General features: G+C 32.4%; 1 protein-coding gene across 6 annotated transcripts in view; it reads right to left on the minus strand.

Annotated features, from left to right (window-relative positions):
* LOC145305236 (F-BAR domain only protein 2) overlaps positions 1-23,490 on the minus strand; it is a 65,384-nt gene that overhangs the window by 11,543 nt on the left and 30,351 nt on the right. For 5 of the 6 annotated variants that reach the window (XR_013874538.1, XR_013874537.1, XM_080146833.1 and 2 more), the window contains 14 exons: positions 22,445-22,502; positions 20,714-20,789; positions 20,116-20,178; positions 17,210-17,324; positions 15,084-15,169; positions 14,494-14,558; positions 13,512-13,714; positions 12,912-12,991; positions 12,275-12,342; positions 11,682-11,798; positions 10,729-10,808; positions 9,902-9,964; positions 9,208-9,364; positions 8,855-8,946 (listed from right to left, as the gene is read on the minus strand). Coding sequence is in view for 4 of the 6 variants with exons in the window: in XM_080146833.1 (XP_080002959.1) it covers positions 8,855-8,946; positions 9,208-9,364; positions 9,902-9,964; positions 10,729-10,808; positions 11,682-11,798; positions 12,275-12,342; positions 12,912-12,991; positions 13,512-13,714; positions 14,494-14,558; positions 15,084-15,169; positions 17,210-17,324; positions 20,116-20,178; positions 20,714-20,789; positions 22,445-22,502 (1,323 nt within the window). In the remaining 2 variants the exon portion in view is untranslated. The remainder of the gene's footprint in view (positions 1-8,854; positions 8,947-9,207; positions 9,365-9,901; positions 9,965-10,728; positions 10,809-11,681; positions 11,799-12,274; positions 12,343-12,911; positions 12,992-13,511; positions 13,715-14,493; positions 14,559-15,083; positions 15,170-17,209; positions 17,325-20,115; positions 20,179-20,713; positions 20,790-22,444; positions 22,503-23,490) is intronic. The other variant, XM_080146832.1, reaches the window with a different exon arrangement.

The raw sequence follows: 23,490 nt of genomic DNA on the forward strand, positions 1-23,490 counted from the left end.
CTCCCAGCTCAGCAGCGGCCGTTACCCAGCTGCCATATGATTGAGCTGCCACTATTTTTGGTAGTATTTTTGAGCTCAGCACCCATAAAAACCTACCATTAGACACGTTACAAGCCCTATCTACTCATTCTACTCTTGGCCGCTACCAGCTGAGCTGCAGCTGTTACCCAGCTGCCATATGGATGGGCTGACACTATTTTTGGTAGTATTTTTGAGCTCAGCAACCATAAAAACCTACCCCTAGACATGTCACATGCCATGTCAACTCTTCATACTCTTGGCAGCTCCCAGCCGTTTTCAGCCGGTTCTAGCCGTTTAGCAGCTGGTACTAGAAATTTAAAAAATGATTATTGCTATCATTTAACATGAATTAAACCAAAAATCTGTTTTTAAAAGTTGATTCCTACGTAATTAATGATGAATTTGCCCTGAAAATAGGCAAAAAACGGCTAAACGGCTGAGCCGCCAGCTGCCAGCCGTTATTTTTCCAACTTTTTGTTCGATTTAGGGAAAATAGACCTACCAAGGATTACTCATGCAAAATTTGAGATCGAAATTCGAATTCTAAGTGCTATTTATACATTGATTACGAGATGGTTGCATTAAAAACCCCCCCCTTTTTTAAAGTAATATTATAATTTGGCAACGGTCTATTTCCATATAATAAACTGAAAAACTATTGTTACTTAACAAATAGACACACATCCTTCTACTTTTATATAGCTTTAATCAAATAAAAGCAAAATATTTTATATTACTTATTTTATTTTATCAAATTCAATAATGAAAAAAAAATTGATATATTAATTTTAAGGTAGGAGCCGGAGCCGTATTTCCAGATACGGCTCCGCGGAGCCCGAGCCGGTGCCGCATCAAAATTAAACGGCTCCGACACGCTGTATAAATCTATTTACACCATAACATTTAAATTAGTAACTACTTCTGCTTCATACTGAAATATATGCAGGGCGACCACTCCAAAACAAAAAAAATATAGTATTTTTATAGTATATTTTTAAAATCCATATAGTATATATAGTATATTTTTAAAACTCATATAGTATGATATAGTATCGGACTTAGAGTTATTTAGTAATACATAGTATAATTATCATCAATAATAACTCAAAGCATAGCTGTTATCAAATCAATTTAACATATAAGGGGCTTACTCTGTGATTATTAGGCTAGGTATTAATGTGAGACTATAGGTTACATAGAAAAAAAGTTTACTTTTGGTTAGTATTTCACATATATTTAATCATTTTTTGGATAGGTCTCAGGTTCAGGAGCTGCAGGCTATCTGGAAGGTGGTTTCTGGACAGGTAAAAAAAATTAAAATTTCTGTTTAAAGAGTTAGAGATCAACTTATAAAACAAAATTTTTATTTCGGCTCCTTTAAAAGATAAAAGGCTGAAATTTTTTGACAACATTCCCATTATTAAGGAGCCCAATTAACTATAAAACATCAATGGCGTTCGGACCGCTTTTTAGCAGGTTTTAGGCTATTTTTGTATTTTTCACATTTTTCTCCATATCTTTGGTGTTTATGGTCCAATTTCCAAAATTTTTTCAGTTTTAGATATAAAAATAAAATTCCCTGTCATTTCAAGAGAACAACTATGACGGTCAGACTGCCTTTAAGCAGGTTTTAGGCTATTTTTGTATTTTTCACATTTTTATCCATATCCAGGGCGACCACTCCAAAACCAAAAAAATATAGTATTTTTATAGTATATTTTTTTTATCCATATAGTATATATAGTATATTTTTTTTCACTCATATAGTATGATATAGTATCTGACTTTGAATTATTTAGTAATACATGGTATATACATCATTCAATAATAACTCAAAGCAAAGCTGTTATCAAAGCAATTTCACATATAAGGAGGGGGTGGGGGGGGGGAAGTTTTGCCACTTTCGCTTAATCTGTGATTATTAGACTAAGTATTAATTAGAGACTATAGGTTATTTGGGATAAAAGTTTACTTTTGTGTGTAGTATTTCATGCATATTTAATCATTTTTAGATAGGTCTCCAGGTTCAGGTGCTGCAGGCTAGTTGGTTTCTGAACAAGTAAAAAAAATGAAAATTTCTGTTTGAAGAGTTAGAGATCAACTTATTAAACAGAATATGCATAATTTTGGATGTTATTAACATATCTGAAGAAAAAATTAAGATAGGCCTTCAAGTTCTGGCCTTGAAGGCCTCCAGGTCCACTCTGGACAGGTTATAAATCAATTTTTTTTAACTTGAAGAGTTAGAGGTCAACATATAAAGCAGAATATGCATCTTTTTGGATGTTATGAACATTAATGAAGAAAAAATTAAAATCGACCTCCAAGTTCTGGTCATGCAGGCCTCCAGGTCTACTCTGGACAGGTAAAATTTAATTTTTTGTTTGAAGAGTTAGAGGTAAAATTTTAAACGAGTATTTGAATATTTTTTTTTACATATTTGAAGAAAAAATGACATTTAGCCTCCAGGTTCAGGTGCTGCAGAGCCTTAGGTGGACTTTGGACAGGGACTTCTTACTTGAACAGTTAATGGTATATTTGTTAAAAAATGAGCTTATATTTGGATGTTATTTATATATTTGAAGGAAAAAAATTTGGCCTTCAGGTTTAGGTGCTGCAGGCCTCCAGGTGGACTCTGGACAGGTATAAAATCATTTTTTTATTTAAGAAGTTTATTAGACAACATAGGCATCTTTTTAGATGTTATTTATGTGTTTAAAGAAAAAATGACAATTGACCTCTATATTAATGTGCTGCAGGCCTCAAGGTGGACTCTGGACAGGTAAAAATCAAAATTTTCCTATTTATAGAGTTAAAGGTTAGTTTTTAAAACACCATAAGCATTTTTTTAGACGTTATTTACATAACAGAAGAAAAAATACACTTGCTCTCCAGGTACAGGTGCTGCAGGCCTCCAGAGAAGACTTCAGACCTCAGAGAAGACCTGGAGGCCAACAGGTCCTGAACTTGATGGACAATTTTATTTTGTTCTTCAGATATGTTAATAACATCCAAATAGATGAATATTCTGACCTCTTCACTCTTCAAATAAGAAATTTGAATATTTTAGCTGTCCTGAGTGAACCTTAACTTGGAGGCTGATATGTTAATATTATCCAAATAAATTCATATTCTGTTATATAAATTTAACTCTAACTCGTCATATAAGAAATTTGATTGATTACCTGTCCAGAGTAGACCTGGAGGCCTGCAAGACCTGAACTTGGGGGTCGATTTTAATTTTTTCTTCAAAATTGTTAGTAACATCCAAAAAGGTACATATTCTGTTTTATAAGTGGACCTCTAACTCCTAAAATAAGAAATTAGATTTTTTACCTGTCCAGAGTGAACCTGGAGGCCTGCAGGACCAGAACTTGGAGGCCTAATTTATTTATTTCTTCGGATTAGTATGTTAATAAAATCCAAAAAGGTGCATAGGTATTTTGTTTAATAAGTTGATCTCTAACTCTTCAAACAAAATTTTAAATTTTTTTACCTGTCCAGAAACCACCTTCCAGCCTGCAGCACCTGAACCTGGAGACCTATCCAAAAAATCAATCAATATTAGTGAACTATTACCCAAAAGTAAACTTTTATCCCAAATAACCTTTAGTCTTACATTAATACCTAGCCTAATAATCATGGAGTAAGTGAAAGTGGCAAAACTTTTCCCTCCACCTTTAGTTAATTCTATAATGAAAAAGAACTGATATTTAAAACACAATCACAAACAATAAAATATTTTAATGGATTTTCTTCATCTCTTTCTTACTGTAGAGCTTTATTTTTGTCGTATCACAGTATCTTTTGATAAGTTATTGAAGGTTAGGTTAGATAAGATAAAGGTCATTGGTTGCCCCGCAGGGCTAGAGCCCCCCGCAGGGGCTAGAAATAGGAGAAAACCAGATGTGAAAATAAGACAAAACACACCTTAAGAGGCGTTATCGCAAAACTGACAATATTCGTTTTTTGTTATATAAATGTAATATTATATAGTATATATAGTAAATTTTGGTCAAATAAAGGTGAAATTATATAGTATATGTAGTAATTTTTTGTCATATAGTATGATATAGTATCCAAATTCATCCTATATAGTATAAATAGTATATATAGTATGCAGTGGTCGCCCTGCATATCTTAGGTGTTTATGGTCCAATTTCCAAAATTTTTTCAGTTTAAGATATCAAAATTAAATTTCCTTTCTTTTCAAGAAAAGATCAATGGGGTCAGACTGCCTTTTTGCAGGTTTTGGGCTATTTTTATATTTTTAAAAAAATTTTCCTCATATCTTTAGTGTTTATGGTCCAATTTCCAAATTTTTAAAAATTAAAATATCAAAATTAAATTTCCCATTGTTTTGAGCATCCAGTATGTAATTTACTTTGACCGTCAGTCTGTTAGTCATAGAACTGATGTATAAGTATTAAAATTAAAAAAACAAATGTTGAAAAGGTTTCGTGATTTTTCCCCAATTGTACATGTTTTTGACAGCTAATCTTTAAATTATTATACATAATTTTGGTGCTTCGCTACTTATGGATGTTGTCATCCTTGTTTTTATTTGAAGTTTTAGAGGCCAACTAATAAAACAGAACATGCATCTTTTTGAATGCTATTAACATATCTGAAGAAAAAAATTTAATCGGCCTCCAAGTTCCGGTCCTGTAGGCCTCCATGTCCACTCTGGACAGGTAAAAAATTCAAATTTCTTACTTGAAGAGTTAGAGGTCAACTTATAAAAAAGAATATGCATCTCTTTGGATTAACATAACATAACTGAAGAAAAAAATTAAAATCGACCTCTAAGTTCTGGTCCTGCAGACTGTGGACAAGTAAAAATCAAACTTCCCTCAATTGAACAGTTAATTGTATATTTGTCAAACAAAATGAGCTTATATTTGGATGTTCTTTATATATTTGAAGGAAAAAATATAATTGGCCTTCAGGTTTAGGAGCTGCAGGCCTTCAGGTGGACTCTGGACACAAATAAATAAAAATTTTAAATTTAAGGAGTTAGAGGTTTATTAAACAACATAAGTTTATAGTAACTATTTGTTTAAAGAAAAAATGACAATCGACCTTCAGGTTTTGATGCTGCAGGCCTCCAGGTGGACTCTGGACAGGTAAAAATCAAAATTTCTTATTTATGTAGTAAGAGGTTAGTTTATAAAACACCATTAGCATCTTTTTAGATGTTATTTACATATCTGAAGAAAAAATACAATTGACCTCCAGGTCCAGGTGCTTCAGGCTTCCATGTAGACTCTGTCCAGAGAAAACCAGGAGGCCTGAACTTGAACTCTAAAAATAAGAAATTTGAGTCTTTTACCTGTCCTGAATAAACCTGAACTTAGATCCCGATGTGTTAATATTATCCAAATAAATGCATATTCTGTTATGCAAATAGACCTCTAACTCTTCATATAAGAAATTTGATTGTTTACCTGTTCAGAGTGGACCTAAAAGCCTGCAGGACCTGAACTTGGAGGCTGATTTATATATTTTTTCCAGATATGTTAAGAAGATAAAAAAAATTTAAATACATATTCTGTTTTATAAGTTGACTTCTAACTCTTAGAATAAGAAATTTGATTTTTTATCTGTCCAGAGTGGACCTGGAGGCCTGCAGGGCTTGACCCTGGGGGCTAATTTTCAATTTTTTTCAGATATGTTGATAACATCCAAAAAGATGCATATTCTGTTTTATAGGTTAACCTCTTACTCTTCAAACAAAAGATTTGAATTTTTACCAGTCCAGAGTGGACCTGGTGGCCTGCAGGATCAGAACTTGGAGGCCAATTTTAATTTTTTTCTTCGGATATGTTAATAACATCCTGAAAGATGCATATATGTTTAATAAGTTGATCTCTAAATTTTACAATTTTATTACCTGTCCAGAAACCACCTTTTAGCCTGCAGCACCTGAACCTGGAAACTTATCCAAAAAAAAATAATAAATATAAGTGAACTACTACCCAAAAGTAAACTTTTATCCTAAATAACCTATAGTCTCACATTAATACCTAGCCTAATAATCACGGAGTAAGCGAAAGTGGTAAAACTTCCCCCTCACCCTTAAGTTAATTCTATGAAAAATAACTGATATTTAAATCATAATCACAAACAAAAATATATTTTAAAGCATTTTCTTCATCTCTTTTTTACTGTAGAGCTTTATGCATTTTTGTCGTATCACAGTATCTTTGGAGCCCCCTGCAGGGGCTAGAAATAGAAGAAGACCTACTGTGAAAATGTGACAAAACGCTCCTTAAGAGGAGTTGTCACAAAACTGACAATATTCGTTTTTTGTTATATAAATGTAATATTATATAGTATATATGTATAGTAAATTTTGATCAAGTAAAGGTAATAATATATAGTATATATAGTAAATTTTGGTCATATAGTATGATATAGTATCCAAATTCATCCTATATAGTATAAATAGTATATATAGTATGCAGTGGTCGCCCTGTATATGCAGGGCGACCACTTCAAAACAAAAAAAAATATAGTATTTTTATAGTATATTTTTAAAATCCATATAGTATATGTTTTTAAACTCGTATAGTATGATATAGTATCGGACTTTAGAATTATTAAGTAATACATAGTATAAACATCATCAATAAAAACTCAAAGCATAGCTGTTATCAAAGCAATTTAACATATAAGGGACTTACTCTGTGATTATTAGGCTAGGTATTAATGTGAGATTATAGGTTATTTAGGATAAAAGTTTACTTTTGGTTAGTATTTCACATATATTTAATCATTTTTTGGATAGGTCTCAGGTTCAGGTGCTGCAGGCTATCTGGAAGGTGGTTTCTAGACAAGTAAAAAAAATTAAATATCTGTTTGAAGAGTTAGAGATCAACTAAAAAACAAAATATGCATCTTTTTGGATGTTATTAACATAAATGAAGAAAAAAATACAATATGCCTCCAAGTTCTGGTCTTACAGGCCTCCAGGTCCACTCTGGACAGGTTAGATATTTTTTTTATTTGAAGAGTTAGAGGTCAACTTATAAAAAAGAATATGCATCTTTTTGGATTAACATAACATAACTGAAGAAAAAAATTAAAATCGACCTATAAGTTCTGGTCCTGCAGACTCTGGACAGGTAAAATTCAAACTTCCCTCAATTGAACAGTTAATGGTATATTTTTAAAACAAAATAAGCTTATATTTGGATGTTCTTTATATATTTGAAGAAAAAAATAAAATTGGCCTTCAGGTTTAAGAGCTGCAGGCCTCCAGGTGGACTCTGTACATGAATAAAATAAAAATTTTAAATTTAAGGAGTTAGAGGTTTATTAAACAACATAAGCATCTTTATAGATTCTATTTATATGTTTAAAGAAAAAATGACAACCGACCTCAAGGTTTTGATGCTGCAGGCCTCCAGGTAAACTCTGGAGAGGTAAAAATCAAAATTTCTTATTTATGTAGTTAGAGGTTAGTTTATAAAACACCATAAGCATCTTTTTTGATGTTATTTACATATCTGAAGAAAAAATACAATTGACCTCCAGGTTCAGGAGCTGCAGGCTTCCATGTAGACTCTGTTCAGAGAAAACCTGGAGGCCTGAACTTGAACTCTTCAAATAAGAAATTTGAGTCTTTTACATGTTCTGAATGAACCTGAACTTGGATCCCGATATCAATGTTAATATTATCCAAGTAAATGCATATTCTGTTATATAAATAGACCTCTAACTCTTCATATTAGAAATTTGATTGTTTACCTGTTCAGAGTGGACCTAAAGGCCTGCAGGACCTGAACTTGAAGGCTGATTTATATATTTTCTTTAGATAAGTTAATAAGATTCAAAAAAAATACATATTCTGTTTTATAAATTGACCTCTAACTCTTAAAATAAGAAATTTGATTTTTTACCTGTCCAGAGTGGACCTGGAGGCCTGCAGGGCTTGACCCTGGGGGCTAGTTAATTTTTTTTTCAGATATGTTAATAACATCCAAAAAGATGCATATTCTGTTTTATAGGTTGACCTCTAACTCTTCAAAAAATTTGAATTTTACCAGTCCAAGTTTAACAAGTTGATCTCTAAATTTTACATTTTTTTACCTGTCCAGAAACCACCTTTTAGCCTGCAGCACCTGAACCTGGAAACTTATCCAAAACAATTATTAAATATTAGTTAACTACTACCCAAAAGTAAACTAATATCCCAAATAACCTATAGTCTCACATTGATACCTAGCCTAATAATCACAGAGTAAGTAAAAGTGGTAAAACTTCCCCCTTACCCTTAAGTTAATTCTATGAAAAATAACTGATATTTAAATCATAATCACGAACAAAAATAAATTTTAAAGGATTTTCTTTATCTCTTTTTTACTGTACCTAGAGCTTTAGGCATTTTTTGTCGTATCACAGTATCTTCTGAGTCCCCCCAGGGGCTAGAAATAGTAGAAGACCTAATGTGAAAATAAGACAAAACGCTCCTTAAGAGGCATTGTTACAAAACTGACAATATTCGTTTTTTGTTATATAAATGTAATATTATATAGTATATATAGTAAATTTTGGTCAAGTAAAGGTAATAATATATAGTATATATAGTAAATTTTGGTCATATAGTATGATATAGTATCCAAATTCATCCTATAAAGTATAAATAGTATATATAGTATGCAGTGGTCGCCCTGTATATGTATTTCAAAGAAAAAATCTTTATTATCAATGGCAATACTATCTTGGTCGTTTATGATTAACACTATGTCTTTAAGGTTCGAGAATCGAGACCCCTTTTACTTTAAAGCTTTATATTATTTGGGGTATAACTAACTATGAACACAATAAATTCCTGTGGATGGATGGGGAAGTGGAGACGCCCCTCTTGAATTTGAGAGGGTGGGGGCGGCCATTATAGGAGGGGGTGGAGATTCACTTAAACTAAAATAAAAAAAATAATTAATACTTTGAAAGCGTAGTATACCTGAGGGATAAAACGATCGACGATAAATTAATGTAATTCCCTAATGATGATAAACAAAATTACACCTTCCTTAGATTTAAATTTAGGCACTGTAAATATAAAACAACCCATAAAATTTTTTAAAGTACCCAAAGTTTTTAAATCAAGCATAAAGAGGGTATGTTTTGATCTAAAAGCATATGTATTATGTAATCATTGTAAACTAAATAATTTTCTACCTTTTTTTTGTTCTGTTACGTGGAGTTGCCTCCGGATCTGGGGCGGGCATTAATGGTCCCGCCCTAGCCGTGGTAAGGGGCGCACCCGCCATTAGGTGGGCGTGACTTGCTGACCGAGAGGGTTTTAGTAACTCTGACAATCCATCCTGTTTGGATCCTGAATACAAACATTGCCTAATATCTATGAAAAAAACTATACCTAGCTAAAGGGTGCAGTATATTTTTCGTCCCGTTTACATTTTTTTTGCACATGTGCCATCTTTTTAGTTAAATAGGTACTAAGCATTTTTTTTCCTTACATGTTTTGATTTTCTTGAATAAAAACAGGAAGTACGAATTTAAAATATCTTTTTTCGGTTCCATGACAAACGCAGAAGTCCCAAACGTTGGAGTGGACAGACGCAGGAGTGTAAAAATATTAATTTAATTAAGTATTTATATTCAGGTTAGGTTAGGTTAAGATATGAATATACGAATAAGCCCCCGCAGGGGTAAGGCATTTAAAAGACCTAGAAGATGGTTTAAAATAGGTTAGGTTAAGTCAAGTGTCCACTATTGCATTTTGGGACTCCTGCGTTTGTCCTAGGACGCTTTTTTCGACCTTCCTGAGCCTTTTAGCATTGAAAATATATAAATTATACTGACAAGCAAAGTTTAACATCAAGGTACTTGCTAAAAAAAATTAATGTCTTACCAACACTTTCGCTTCTAACTTTTGGCGTTGTAAAGGCTGCGTATCTATCACTGCTAGAAGATCCTGTGAAAAATACAGAGGTGTATATTCTGCACATGATTCCTTTTTTTCCCTGCTACAAATTTTTTTATTTTTTCCCCCTCCTAGTTTTTTCTCACAAAGTACCAAGGAAAAATATTTAAAGAACTCTATATTTTATTTATTTTATCCCTCCTACCACACATTTTTTTAGTTTTTTTTTCACCAAGGAGGGGGGGGGGGTGGGGGAAATGGAAAAAATGTTTTCAGTTTTCTTAATTTTTACATTTTTATCCCTCCAACCACTTATTCTTTATTCCCCCCCTCCCCTGAGCCGGGTCAATTTTGAAAATATACACCCCTGGAAAAATATTAAGTGGTCGTTACAAAGTTGATTTGTAATTAATGAATTAGCTTTTAATGAACATTAAGTTGACTAAAGAAAAAAAATATACTGGTCTACTTTGAGCCAAAAATGAATCCTATAAAAACCTAAAAAAAAATGGCCCAAATCAGTAATTGATCTAAATAAACCTACCCCAACAATGAAAGATAAAACTTTCCTAGACCAATATACAGCATTCCTTAAAGGGGTACTCTTCCAACCCCCCAACCCCCCAACAGAATTTCAAAAAATAAATTGAAAAAGGAGGGGGGGGGGGGGGGGTAGTTATTTTCTTCCCCTCTTCGAGGCCTTTACTAAGTAAACATGCGATGCTGAACAATAACATAAAAATAAAATCTTAAAAGGCAATTTTTCAGTAGGTAGGTAATAGGTATTTTTAAAAAAAATTTTTGATGAAACTTACCAATACTATCACTTCTAGCCAAGGATAATGCCGTTGATTGGAGTAAAGATGTTGGCGTGGGGGAAGGCGTACCACGTAATCTAGATAGATAGTTAGTTACCTATATAGACTATTTGATGTCACCTGGACTGGAGCGAATGTAAATAGGTAGATAGCGAGATATGAGATACTTCATAGTTCATACATTTGTTAGAGCTTTAGGGAAACAACAATTAAATGTTATATTAAAATACCCCCAATTAAAAAGAAATTTACAACTTGATTAAAAATTATTGAAGTTTTGACACTGTTAGTCTGTAAAACCAAATCAAGGCACCAAAAAGTTTTAAAGCAAGCAAATAGCAGAACCATCGTATAAACTTAGGTACTGACAGGAATGTTTATACTCCAATGTTTCAGCGATCTAAAGGAATGACAATGGAATGGACGATGAATTAATGTACATTCACAATGATGATACACAAAATTATCCCTTCTGTAGATTACAATTAGTGATTGAACGTTTGAACACTCAACTTAATGAACAGTGGTATATTTTCTGCCATGATTAATTTTTTCCCCTGCTGCTAATTTTTATATTTTTTTCCCTCCTAGTTTTTTTCCAGCAAGGAAGGGGAAAAAAAGAAAAATATTATATCCCCCCCCCCCACATTTTCTTTTAGTTTTTTTTCCACCAAGGAGGGAAATGGAAAAAAGATATTTTCAGTTCTCTTAAATTTTTACATTTTTTTCCCACCAACCATACATATATTTTTTATCCCCACCTTAAGCAGGATCAAACATGCAGAATCAGATTGCAGAATATGCACCCCTTTAAGTGAAACAACCAATCAAATTTCAATATAGCCACCAAAGTTGTTTAGCCAACGAATAAGTAAACATTATTATAAAACTTAGGGGACTAATGTAATAAACAGCCCATTATCTCCCCTGTCTCTCTCTGGATTAATTACCTTGGTTCAGGGCGGGCCCTTGAGGGAGGGCGTGGCAAAGATATAAGACTGTTGGCTATTTTATCTCGTTGTACGGAGGAAGGACGGGTGCTGTTCACTCCACTCAAGGAACTTACACTAAATTAAATAAGATTAATAACGCTAATCAGAGGTGAATTCTTAAAAAAATAAATTTTTTGGCTCACTGCCTCACTAATTTTAATGAGGCAAAGAATTTTTTAGTGAGGCAAAATTTTTTTAAGAATCCACCTTAGTATTGCTCTCCAGTGGCCGGTTGATCACAGTTACCCCTTCTCCTATTTTTTAAATGATCTTTAATCAAAGTAGGAGTAGTTTTTCCTTTGTCTGTCTGTATCAAAGGTTCTCTCTAGTGGCTTAACCGATATGGTTCTTATTTTCATTTAATCTTCTCATAGGTTTAGAGACTATTTATAACTATTTTATAAGAGAAATCGCCCCTAGTAAAAATACCCCAACCCATTTTTATTTTTTTTCTCACTTTCTTTAAAATCAAATTGGAGGGTCTCGAAACAACTTAGATTTATTAGATTATATGCGTTAGTTTAGCTTTCTATGGCTTCCAATAAAATTACCTGGATTGTTTTGGAGGAAGGGCTGGCTGAACAGGATCTGCCCAAGATTTGGCCCAACTGGACTCCTCCTAAAATAAATTATTTCTTGTTAATAAAGATCTCATAGGTAAATGACAATAAATTTTTCTGATATTATAATATAATGTATAATATTAATCTGGATATCCTCTAGGACGAGATACACCATAAGATCTAATTTTCGTAGTATCTCTAAACCAAATCTTGCTAAAGAAGAGTATTATTATTCTCTACAGCCAACCAACGGTCCTACGACAAACGCAGGAGTCCCAAACGTCGGAGTGGACAAACGCAGGAGTGGATACTTAACCAACCAACCTTAACCAACCTATTTTAAACCATTTTTTAGGTCTTTTAAATGCCTAACCCCTGCGGAGGGGCTTATTTGTACATTCATATCTTAACCTAACCTAACCTAACCTGTATAGAAATACCTAATTAAATTAATATTTTAACACTCCTGCGTTTGTCCACTCCGACGTTTGGGACTCCTGCGTTTGTCCTGGAACCCAACCAACCCTTTGACGACGCGGTGTTGGGCCGAGATTTGAACCTGATAGTCTTATCAAATTACCATTCAAGTAAGTCTGCACTGGCTATACTTTACATAACTACCTACCTTATTATCCTGATCACCCCAAGCAGAGGAGCTAGCCCACGCAGCATCACTGGAAGGAGTTCCACTTGCACCTTTATCACCTACAAATAATTATTTTTGTATTCCGCGGATAAATAATGAAGGGAATAGTCCATTTCGTAACATCGCACCTTATGGGGCGATTCTTCGTATTTAATTTTTCACAGTAGCTTTTCTCCTATTTCTAACCCCTGCGGGGGGCTCTAACCCTGCGGGGCAAATTACCTAACCCTGTGGGGCAATCACTTAACCCAATATAACCTAACCTAACCTAAAATAACATATAAAAAGCAATTTCAAAAATAAGACGAATCGCCCCTTATGGGGCGATGTTACGAAAGGGACTATTCCCAAAATTAAGATTATGGGTTAAAGTACAAGGACTGGGCCAACAAAAATGGAATTAAACATGTTTCTATCCAAAATATAAATTCTATTTTCAAAATATAAAGATACAACATTGAAATTTGGCATGGAAGTTGCTTTATAAAGGACCGGAATCAACAAACTTAAATACTATATGCATGTATGTATGTTTGTATATTGCTTAAAATATCTAAAACGGCAGGTTATAGGCTTTACCTGAATTTAGAGCAGTATTAGAGCCCGACAAAGCAGCTGTAGCTGCCGTCATACCCGCCGTACTCATGGGCAGGTTCAGATCTAGGCCAAATCTGCCGCCCTTTTCTGGCCACGCGCTGCGTGGGGTTGGCAAGAGTGGGGGTAGAATAGGCGGCGTGCTGGAGGGAGGGGAGGGGGGAGAATCTTCGGGCGGAGGAGGGTCGTCCTGGAGATTTCAACATAATAATTTAACATTACCGACGAACAAATGGACCAACCGATAAGATTAATAAAGTAATGTACTATTTAGCAAAAATCACAACAAACCTATTAAAATAGTACCCTTTTAAACAAGAATGACAAAGTTCTAGAAAGAGAAGCTCAACAAATAACTAGTAAGGTCTGCAGTCACTGAACTGGTAGGTCCCGGGATGTTTTTAGGTTAGGTATAGTTTACCTCGTACGGGCGGGATTGCAGTCAAGGACCTTATCGACTTGATGTACTGTCCAGGTCATGGTCCAGCAATCCAGGAGAACTAAGAATGACTGTTACGCACCCTTCTCTGTCCAAACACCCAAGGATATTAGGTTAAGTAACATTCAACAGACAACCAACTCTCAGTGATGCACGACCTTTGTCTGAGAAGTCCCAGCTGTGCATGGTAACGAGTTCCGCCTGTTTTTGGTCAAGTAGGGGGTACTCTAACTATTTATGTCGCGCATCTGACATAGCAGCAGTAAGAACCATTTTTGACGTCTTTAGTTATGACGCGGTGTCGGACCGAGATTCGAACCTATCACCTTCCCGACGACGAGCAGATGCGCTACGTGTTGATCCACGATCGCGGGTAGGTTAGGTATAGTACTTCTACACATAAATCTAGGAGTGGTTTTATGCTATTTTCTGCCATTCGAGAAAACTAGATGCAAGGGGCTAAGTCGATGGTATGTATTATAGCTGTGCTACTATAAATAAAATTGAAAAAAATGTTATTATGTTCATTCCTGGTTGTTGTCGTTCTCACTGATGGCCAATGGATCGTTCATGTCTTTTAAAATATTAGATACCTAAAATAAATAACGCTTATCAGTAATGCTCTCTTGTTTTCTATAACCATCAACTGACTAGGTATCAAAAGCCTTGTGAAAGTCAAACAATAAAAATATAATATATAATTATTAGGTCACGAAACCTTTACAAAGAAATTACGGGTATAGCCTCTTTCGTTACAACGCCCCTTTAGGAGCGTTTCGTCGTATGTTCACAGTAGCTTTTGATAGGTCATTTTAGTTTGGGTTAGAAATAGGAGAAAAGCTACTGTGAAAATACGAAGAAACGCCCCTTGTCACGCAAGAACTATACCCGAAATTACGAATATGTGATTTTAGCCATTTTATAGCTTATACACTTTAAATTATGATGAAGTTTTACAAAGTTACAAAGTGTGCAAACTTTCAAGCATTAATTTGAATCTACATACATATTGGATAATTTTGTATATAAAATTTGAGCAACATTAACCTCCATTACCCATTTTATTTATAGAACTAACTGTGAATTATCTTGTTAAAAAATGCATAATAATAAATTACCTCCTTATTGCTATTAGAGCTGAGAGTGCTGACATCAAGTCTTGTAGATTCGGCTCCAGGAGCACCCCCGCTCACATCACTAGCACCTGAAATGTTTTTACTTCACAATCAAAGGAAAGTTATATAGATTACCACTTATTAACTTATTATAAATCAATAAAAAGATTAGTTAGATCATGAAATTGAAAACTTAGGACTATTTGAAATTAAAATTACTGTACTTTCTTGTACAAACCCATTAGAACATACAGAATTTTTTTCTGGTGGCTAAAAAACTTGTAATGCGAAGAAACTTGGCTAAGATAGGCTAAATTTCCTTTAGACAGATACATATACACCCTACTACTATGACATGGATATTCAAATACTCAATAGAACGACTGGGAAATGATTTATAATGCTTTTAGCAGAGAAATTTAAAACCAATAAAAATCGAGGAAAGTGTTATAAAGTAATCTAGCCAATTAAGTCAAACCTACTAATATATCATTAATGTTGTAGTGAAAAAAACGTTGGTTCATGTACAGAGTAAGTTTTTTACAAACAGGGCAGAAAATACCTTTCTAAGATTTATCCTCAGATGGTCTAAGTATGAGCTAGAATCGATGTTAAGGTGTCTATAGAAGCGTCTTGACAGATTTTCAAAGAATTCGACACACCATAGAGCCTATCTCTGATATTTATAGTACTTTATACGATTAAAACGTCTGAAAAAAGTGCGTAAATGAAAATATCAGAGATAGACCCATTGTGTCGAATTATTACCAAACAACAAAATAGCTTCAATTCTAATAAATCCGCCAACTATCAGGAATAAAAAGGAAGAAGACAATGGCAGATAAAGAGGGAAGTCATTTTCTAGTAAATCCCGTAAAGGTGTGTGTTATAAGGCCTAAAAATAGTAGTAGAACGATAAGGTGCTCTATATAGTGGTATTCCCTATTGAATAGAACAATAGGGAAATTTTTTTTTTTTGATAACCGTACCTGGAATATCTATCATAAGAAATTTCTATCAAATGCTTTGTTTGGCTCAAACTGACAAAAATTAAAAAAATATATAATTATAATAATAATGTTTTCTATAGGTACAAGGTAAAGGTTAAGAACAATCTATACCATTAAATAAAGGAAGAAGCCATTCTTTACAGGTTGTACGAGCAGTGAACATTAAAATGAAACTTTAACAAATCATTAATACAATGACTTAGTGAAACAAACCAACACAACAAGTTACATACAGACAATTTTGAAAACATTCAGATATACAATCTATATAAGAAGGTAAGAGATTCAAAGTGGAGGTTGCATGTCATATTCTTTCTTTGCTTGTTGTGTAGTATGTCATTTTTAGTTTCAAATCCTATTTTAAAGCCAGAATATTTTTTTTATAATAAAGATTGACCAAAATATAGTTGAAAAACAAGTTAGTTTTTTGATAATGAAAGTTTAATTTACAGAAAAAAATGTTCTAAAATGTAGTTGTTCGCTGTAGTGAAATTGAAATGAAACAATGCACATTGAAACCTTCTACTTCAAAGCAAACAAACATGAAATTCCACAAACATAAAACTAATTTTTGTCACCTTGAATAAATCAACCTGTAAAGAATGGGTTCTTCCTTTGTTTAATGGTATAGATTGTTCTTAACCTTTACCTTGTACCTATAGAAAACATTATTATTATAATTATATTTTTTTAAATTTTTGTCAGTTTGAGCCAAACAAAGCGTTTGATAGAAATTTCTTATTTTTTAAAGATATTCCAGGTACGGTTATCAAAAAAAAAAAAAAAATTTCCCTATTGTTCTATTCAATAGGGAATACAAATATATAGAGCACCTTATCGTTCTACTACTATTTTTAGGCCTTATAACACACACCTTTACGGGATTTACTAGAAAATGACTTCCCTCTTAATGTATTTCACCAATGATGATACACTGATCTATAAATTTACATTTAGTGGTTGAAACAATTGTACACTTAACTTAATTAATCAACCAATCAAAATTTAATAAAAGTCCCCAAAGTCATTATGCAAACGAATGAGAAAACGTTATTATAAAACTTTAAGGACTAGCATATTAAACAGCCCAATGTCCCCATCCCCCCTGGCCAACTATACCTGCATCAATATTGTTGTAAAGGCTGAGAATATCCTTGTTTGAAACTACCAGATTCGTTGACTGAGACCTTTTTACTCCGCTCTCAAAGTCCACAGTCGGTGTCATACGTTTGGACTAAAAAAATAAGTATTTAGCGTATAAAATAAAAATAAAGGGGATGGGATGTTTTTATAATAATTCTAAGCTTCATTTAAACCAAAAAGTAAAGGGGACTGTGCACTGATGAGATCAAGTTTTGCTAGCAATTTAAAAAGCAGTTAAGTCAAACTTAATTTTATCTAATGATATTTCGTGATTTTTTGCATCTTAAACAAAACAAAACATTTGATGATTTTTGGACAAATCTTTGTTTACATTTACTTTTTCTCTCTGATAGGACAGAATTGTCATTTATATATTTTTAAAATTAAAATAAAACCTAGTACATAAACAATAAAAATCTTGCCTAAAAAAATAGCTAAGCATAGATTACTTTCGTTTGTGCTAGTCCCCTTTAGAACCCCCCCCCCCCCCATTTCCAATTTTATTCTATTTTATTTGAAAGTGCAATTACAAAACAGATTATACAATTACATCTAGTGTTATTAAGTGTTAAACAAAACAATTTTTCTAAACAAATAATAAGGGGGAGGGGCGTAAACACAACACGTTTACAAATTTCTCCAGTCTCCAAAAGTAAAGAGATCTATCCAAAAAATTTGTTAATCTTAAGTATGGTATTTCATGCATTAAAAAAAAAACGAAATAATTTTGTCTAATGAACTATTCTAACATATAAAAATTAGTTCGATTATGTTATATTCTGAACTAATACAAAAAAAAAATCATGCAAAAAATGCAGGAAAAAAGGTTTAAAGGTTATCATCTATAATAACTATGACGATTATATACAAATTGTTTCTTAATAAATAGACATTAGATTTTTATAGTTATTATGTAACAGTTAATACTATAGGTCAGTACTAAAAACGCACAGCTTCTAGATAATTTGGGTTTATCAATCCGGACGTCATAATAAAAATTACATAAATTGATGATAAACAAAATTACCCTTTCTGTAGATTTTTTTTTGTGGAGGGGGGGGGGGGGGGGGTAGTTTGGAAACTCCTAATTTTTACCAAAACTTAAGTAATTAAAACTTTTTGCCAACTTAGACTAAGAACTTGTTCATGAAACATATGGGACCATTATATGGGGGAGTGGGGGTTACTCATGACACGTCATTCCAGCAATTTTATTTTGGGTGCTACTATATTAGTTTTAGAGATAAATGGGTAAATCTTTGTGGTTGTGTCAATAATTACCCTAAGTTTTGGTATCTTTAAAAAACGCACCCGAAATTCACCGCCATTTTCCGCCGCCGTCATATTTTTTTTATAACATTTCTTGCCGAATTGGGCAATTTGGAATCATTTGAGACTTGGCCATTTTTTTCAAATTATCGTTTAGCAAGATATATCTCAAATTCATTGCTTCTCCTGTGCTTTTAAAGACATTGAAACAAAATCTTTTCAGGTTGTTCAGTAAAAAATATAGGAATAAAAAACTGCGGCGGTACCGCCTTAGTCATTTTTTAAAATTCTCGTTTATCAAGGTTTAACTTAAATTCAGTACTTCTTATGTTCTGCCAACATTACTTTATCAGAGATTTTAAAAAAACCTAAGTATTTACATAATACAATAATGAATAATTTCTTAAGACGTTCATTTATCATTTAAAACTTTATATAACTATTGTTTCCTTTAAATTACAGAAAAAATTTGCATACTATAAATGATATTACATTTTTTTTCTCATTATAATGCTGAACTTAACTTTAGTACCGGTGCTACTATTATGTTTTATACATGTTGGTCTATCGATTGCATTAAAATAATTTGATGTTTTCATTGAAGGATTTTTTCAATGTATGGAATTTGAAGATTTTTTTCGTTCCAATATTTTCACTTTGCAAAAAATGAAAATAATTTTACTTGTTATTTTGCACCTAAAAAGTCACGTAATACTATTACTTAAGATTTTTGCATACGTATTGTTAAATTTGATACAACTTGTCAAATCTAAAATTATTCATTTCATTTACATAATCAACTGTACTTTTGATTTTAAAAACTGTAGTTTAGATCTTATTTAAAATCTTTAGCTAATCTATTCTTGTAAGAAATCCCAATCCTTTCAATATTAATAAAAGCTGTTCTAGGTTAGGTTATGTAAGCTTAGGCTCCGCATTGATGGTTAGTGTCATTATCTATGTTAAATTAGTTTGGCGTTAGTATATTTTGTAGCTTCAAATCTTTTAAAATATATTACTATACTCAATAAAAATGTTTATCTCTAATAAATAATATTTCATTATATTGATATTTAAAAAAACTGATTTAAACCAATAAAATAAAATTAAATACATGCATGATTTACTAAATTAATATTTATAAAAAAATAAAATAATTGTTAGTAGGTAGTTATAACACCTTCTATGGCTAAGGGGCAAATACAACTGGGATCAATATATTGATCTATTTGAATCATGTAACACTTATAAGGAACTAACAATTAAGCTGGGAAAATTTAATTTTAAGTACTGTAGCACAGCTATATTTAGCTATTAACATTATAGAATGACATGAACAATTTTAAGAAAGAATGATGTGTTTTGAAACTAGAAAATGAACATCTGATCATGAATCCTTATTAAAACTTAATAAAAAAAATATGTAGTTAATTATTCCTTTACCAAAAATTATTATATAATTTCTATTTACAACACAAAATTACATGATACAAATAGATCATTACAAAAATATCAATCCCAGTCTTTTTTGGAACCGTAGTAAACAAAAGCTAAAGGGTTAAAAATGTTAAACAAGTATGAGTATGTGCAGCACTGTGTAGTGTTTAAAAAACCTTAAATTTAAGCGTATGACTGCCCATGGCTTCTTTCATCACACTTTTAGATCTGCCCTTCGTCTTCAAATATAGTTTAAATAAATCAAATTTTAATAATACAAATAAAATTACATATTTCAACAGTTAGTCGGTTTACAAAAATACAATGCCGGTTAAATCAATCTACAACCCTTGTTTTCCCCTTCTATATTACCGACTACTAGTGGCAGAATTTTACATATTAAGGGGGAATGGATATTTTTTCTACTTTAAAACGACCTAGTCTTATTTTAGACCTAAATTTTAGACCTAAGGAAAGTGTTTGATTGAGTTCAAATTGCAAATAGTCCCTTTATAGCCTTTAGCACAAAAATATCAAATAGTCAAAAAGACTTAATGGGAATTTCAAGACTTAGAAAATTTAGTAAAGGTTAGAGGTAGAAAAAATAGAGGGGGGGGGGAATAGATAACACAATTTAAGTGCCCTTCTGTAAAACTTTGATTGTAAGTGCTGACTGTCCCTAATAGAATCATTAGTGTCTTTTTATATGACGAGGTATGGGCAGGAATTTGAATCGTTTAAACGGTCACAGGCAGAGAAAAAATAAAAGCCTACCGGTAAAGTAGCTACAGCCAGATCAATGCCTGTTATGGCCTTCTGTAGTTCGTCAACACTGGCTGATGTGGCAGATCTAAAAAAAGGAGGAAGTTGTAAATGGGAGATTTATTTTATCCTCATTCAAATAAAATTAAGGATTTAAAAATAAATACCTATTTTTGAATATAAATGGTTAAAAAAAACTCTCATCAAAATATAACAGAAAAAATCTCATCAACTAATATTTTTTTGTCGAGGGATTGTGAGAGTGTTGTGGGGGGGGGGGGGAGGGGCTGAGGTATCCTCCCAGAATCTCGTAAAAGTGACACCCTCAAGTTTTTGAAATTCACTTATTTTTATAAACCAGAAGGTAGATTTTGACATTTTACATCCAACTATGTGTTTTCCCCACACCCGCAAAGTAAAATTACTCCCTAAATGAGATTTTTACCCCCCTCTCCTCCTTAAAAAAGGATCAAAAACAAAGATAACGAAAGGGATAGTTCTACGAAGTGTATTTAAAGAGTTAAGGTACTTAGAGTAGTGAACTTTTATATGTCTTAGTAGAATATATTAGGCATTGGATAGATATGATTATATGTTAAAGAATTTTTAACATTGACCAGACCAAACTTTTTTTATTTGACAATATCTAAAAAAGTTAAAATGATTTGCCACATAAATTACATGAGAATGGTCTATTTTTTTCCAAATATGTATAGCCAAAACACCAATATCAGAGAATCTTTTTTCACATATTTCACAAGAGTTATAAAAAAATTGAACAGGGGTTTCCCTTGGGACAAGTTACTAAAAAACATAAAAAATAACGTCCGGTTCATTATAGGACAGGTTTTCTATTGATTCTTTTTAAAAAAATAAAGAAAACCGTCCGGTTTACTTACAATATACACATTATCTCACGCGGAAATACCAACTAACCCTACAACATATATATATATATAAAAAACCATTCTCATGTAATTTATGTTGCAAATCACTAACTTTTTTAGATATTGTCAAATAAAAAAAGTTCGGTCAGGTCAATGTTAAAATTCTTTATCACAATCATATCTATCCAATGCCTAATATATTCTACTAAGACATATGCTATAAAAAGATCACTACTCTAAGTACTATATTAAATATTTTATTGGTCATTCTTTGTTGTTATGTGTATTTTGATGTATAAAAAGTTTGAAGTTCTTTTAACTAGTAAATGCTATATAAAGTTGTTTTTATGACAAAAAAGTTTTTGCCATTTATAACATGCAACGAAGTTGAAAATAAAAATGAAAAACTCATTTTTTAAGGAAAATCCCTGGTCAAATCTTTTAATTTTAAGCAATAATTTTATATTATGCACTACTACGTTATTTAAAATAGAAAAGACTTACAGTTCACTATTTTTTTTTTAATTGCACTTCGTGAATCTATCCCTTTGAACACACTTAAACGTACAGACGGACATACATTGAAAATCTCCGCAAACTAGAATACTTTAGGGTTGGGCCGGCTACTTTTTTAGCCGTATACCGGATATCCGGTATCCGGATAGTTTAAATATCCGGTATCCGGCCGGATATCTGGCAAACGCTTGATATCCGGCAAATTACCGGATATCCGGAAGTAAAAATCATCCGGATATCTGTTATCCAGATAGTTTCAATATCCGGTAACCGGCCGGATATCGAAAATGGTCGGATATCCGGCCAAATCGGTTATCCGGCCCAACCCTAATACTCTTACCTTCCATTACTGGCGACAGGCTTTATTTTCACCTTGATGGCGGTTTTTATCTCTTCATCTAAAATAATATAGAAAGAATATAAAATACTAGGTAACATATCAACCATTTCGGGGTTGCAAAAATATTTTTTTGTGTGTGTGTTTTTGAAAATATGCAATTAAATACTTGGTATTTACAATATTTCTTTTGCTCTACTTCATATGTTTTTTTATATGTTTATAGAAAAAGAACATTCAGGAGTTTTTAAATGCAACTATTTATACCATAATTAGACTAAAATGTTCTTAAAATTTCTGTTAGTTGTTTTATAGTGATACTCCAAAGAAAAATTTCACCTAGGTGAATCAAAATAGAGTGAACTTAATTCAAAAAGGAATAAGTAGGGTAAAGCGGGGCGATCTCGGTATTGGGGCGAAGTCTTTATTATTTTACACACCTTCATTAAATGACATTTTTCTCCGTGTTCTAATCGACTGACAGAAAAATACATAAAATCAAATTTGTTCCTTGTTAAAATCAAATTTGTTAGGGTACTTATTGGGTCTCAAAGTCGGACGACAAAAAATTTTTTTTCTCGATTTTTTTGCTTCGGTCGGAAAAACGGTAAGTTGGACAAAAACTGGTAAGAGCTAGAGCTTAGACGTCTTCAGGGGACTTATTAAGAATCTAATGGGCTATTCATTTCCGTTTAAAACTTTAAAAAAGCTTGTCTAGTTTTTTCTTAAATCGACTAAAAGTGAAGCGGGGCGAACTCGGTTTTTTCACTTTTTATACTAACTTTTTAAATTTTATATAAAAAAGTGAAATTTTCGAGAGAAAAAAGTCAAATTTCTCGTACGTTGAAAAAATTTATTTTTTTATAGAAAAAATTGTCCGATCTTCATAATTTTTTTTGTGAATGCTCTCTAATACATTTAGAAACTTTAACCTTTTGGGCATGCTGTAATTAAATCAATATGTCATAGGTTTTTTGAAGCTGGAAAATCGACCACAGATTTTGCCAAACTTTTATTTTTTTTCAACTTGAATTTTTCAGGAAATTTTG

This window comes from Acartia tonsa, chromosome 14 (assembly GCF_053477335.1).
Source record: "Acartia tonsa isolate MP-2025a chromosome 14, ASM5347733v1, whole genome shotgun sequence".
Lineage (NCBI taxonomy): Eukaryota > Metazoa > Arthropoda > Copepoda > Calanoida > Acartiidae > Acartia > Acartia tonsa.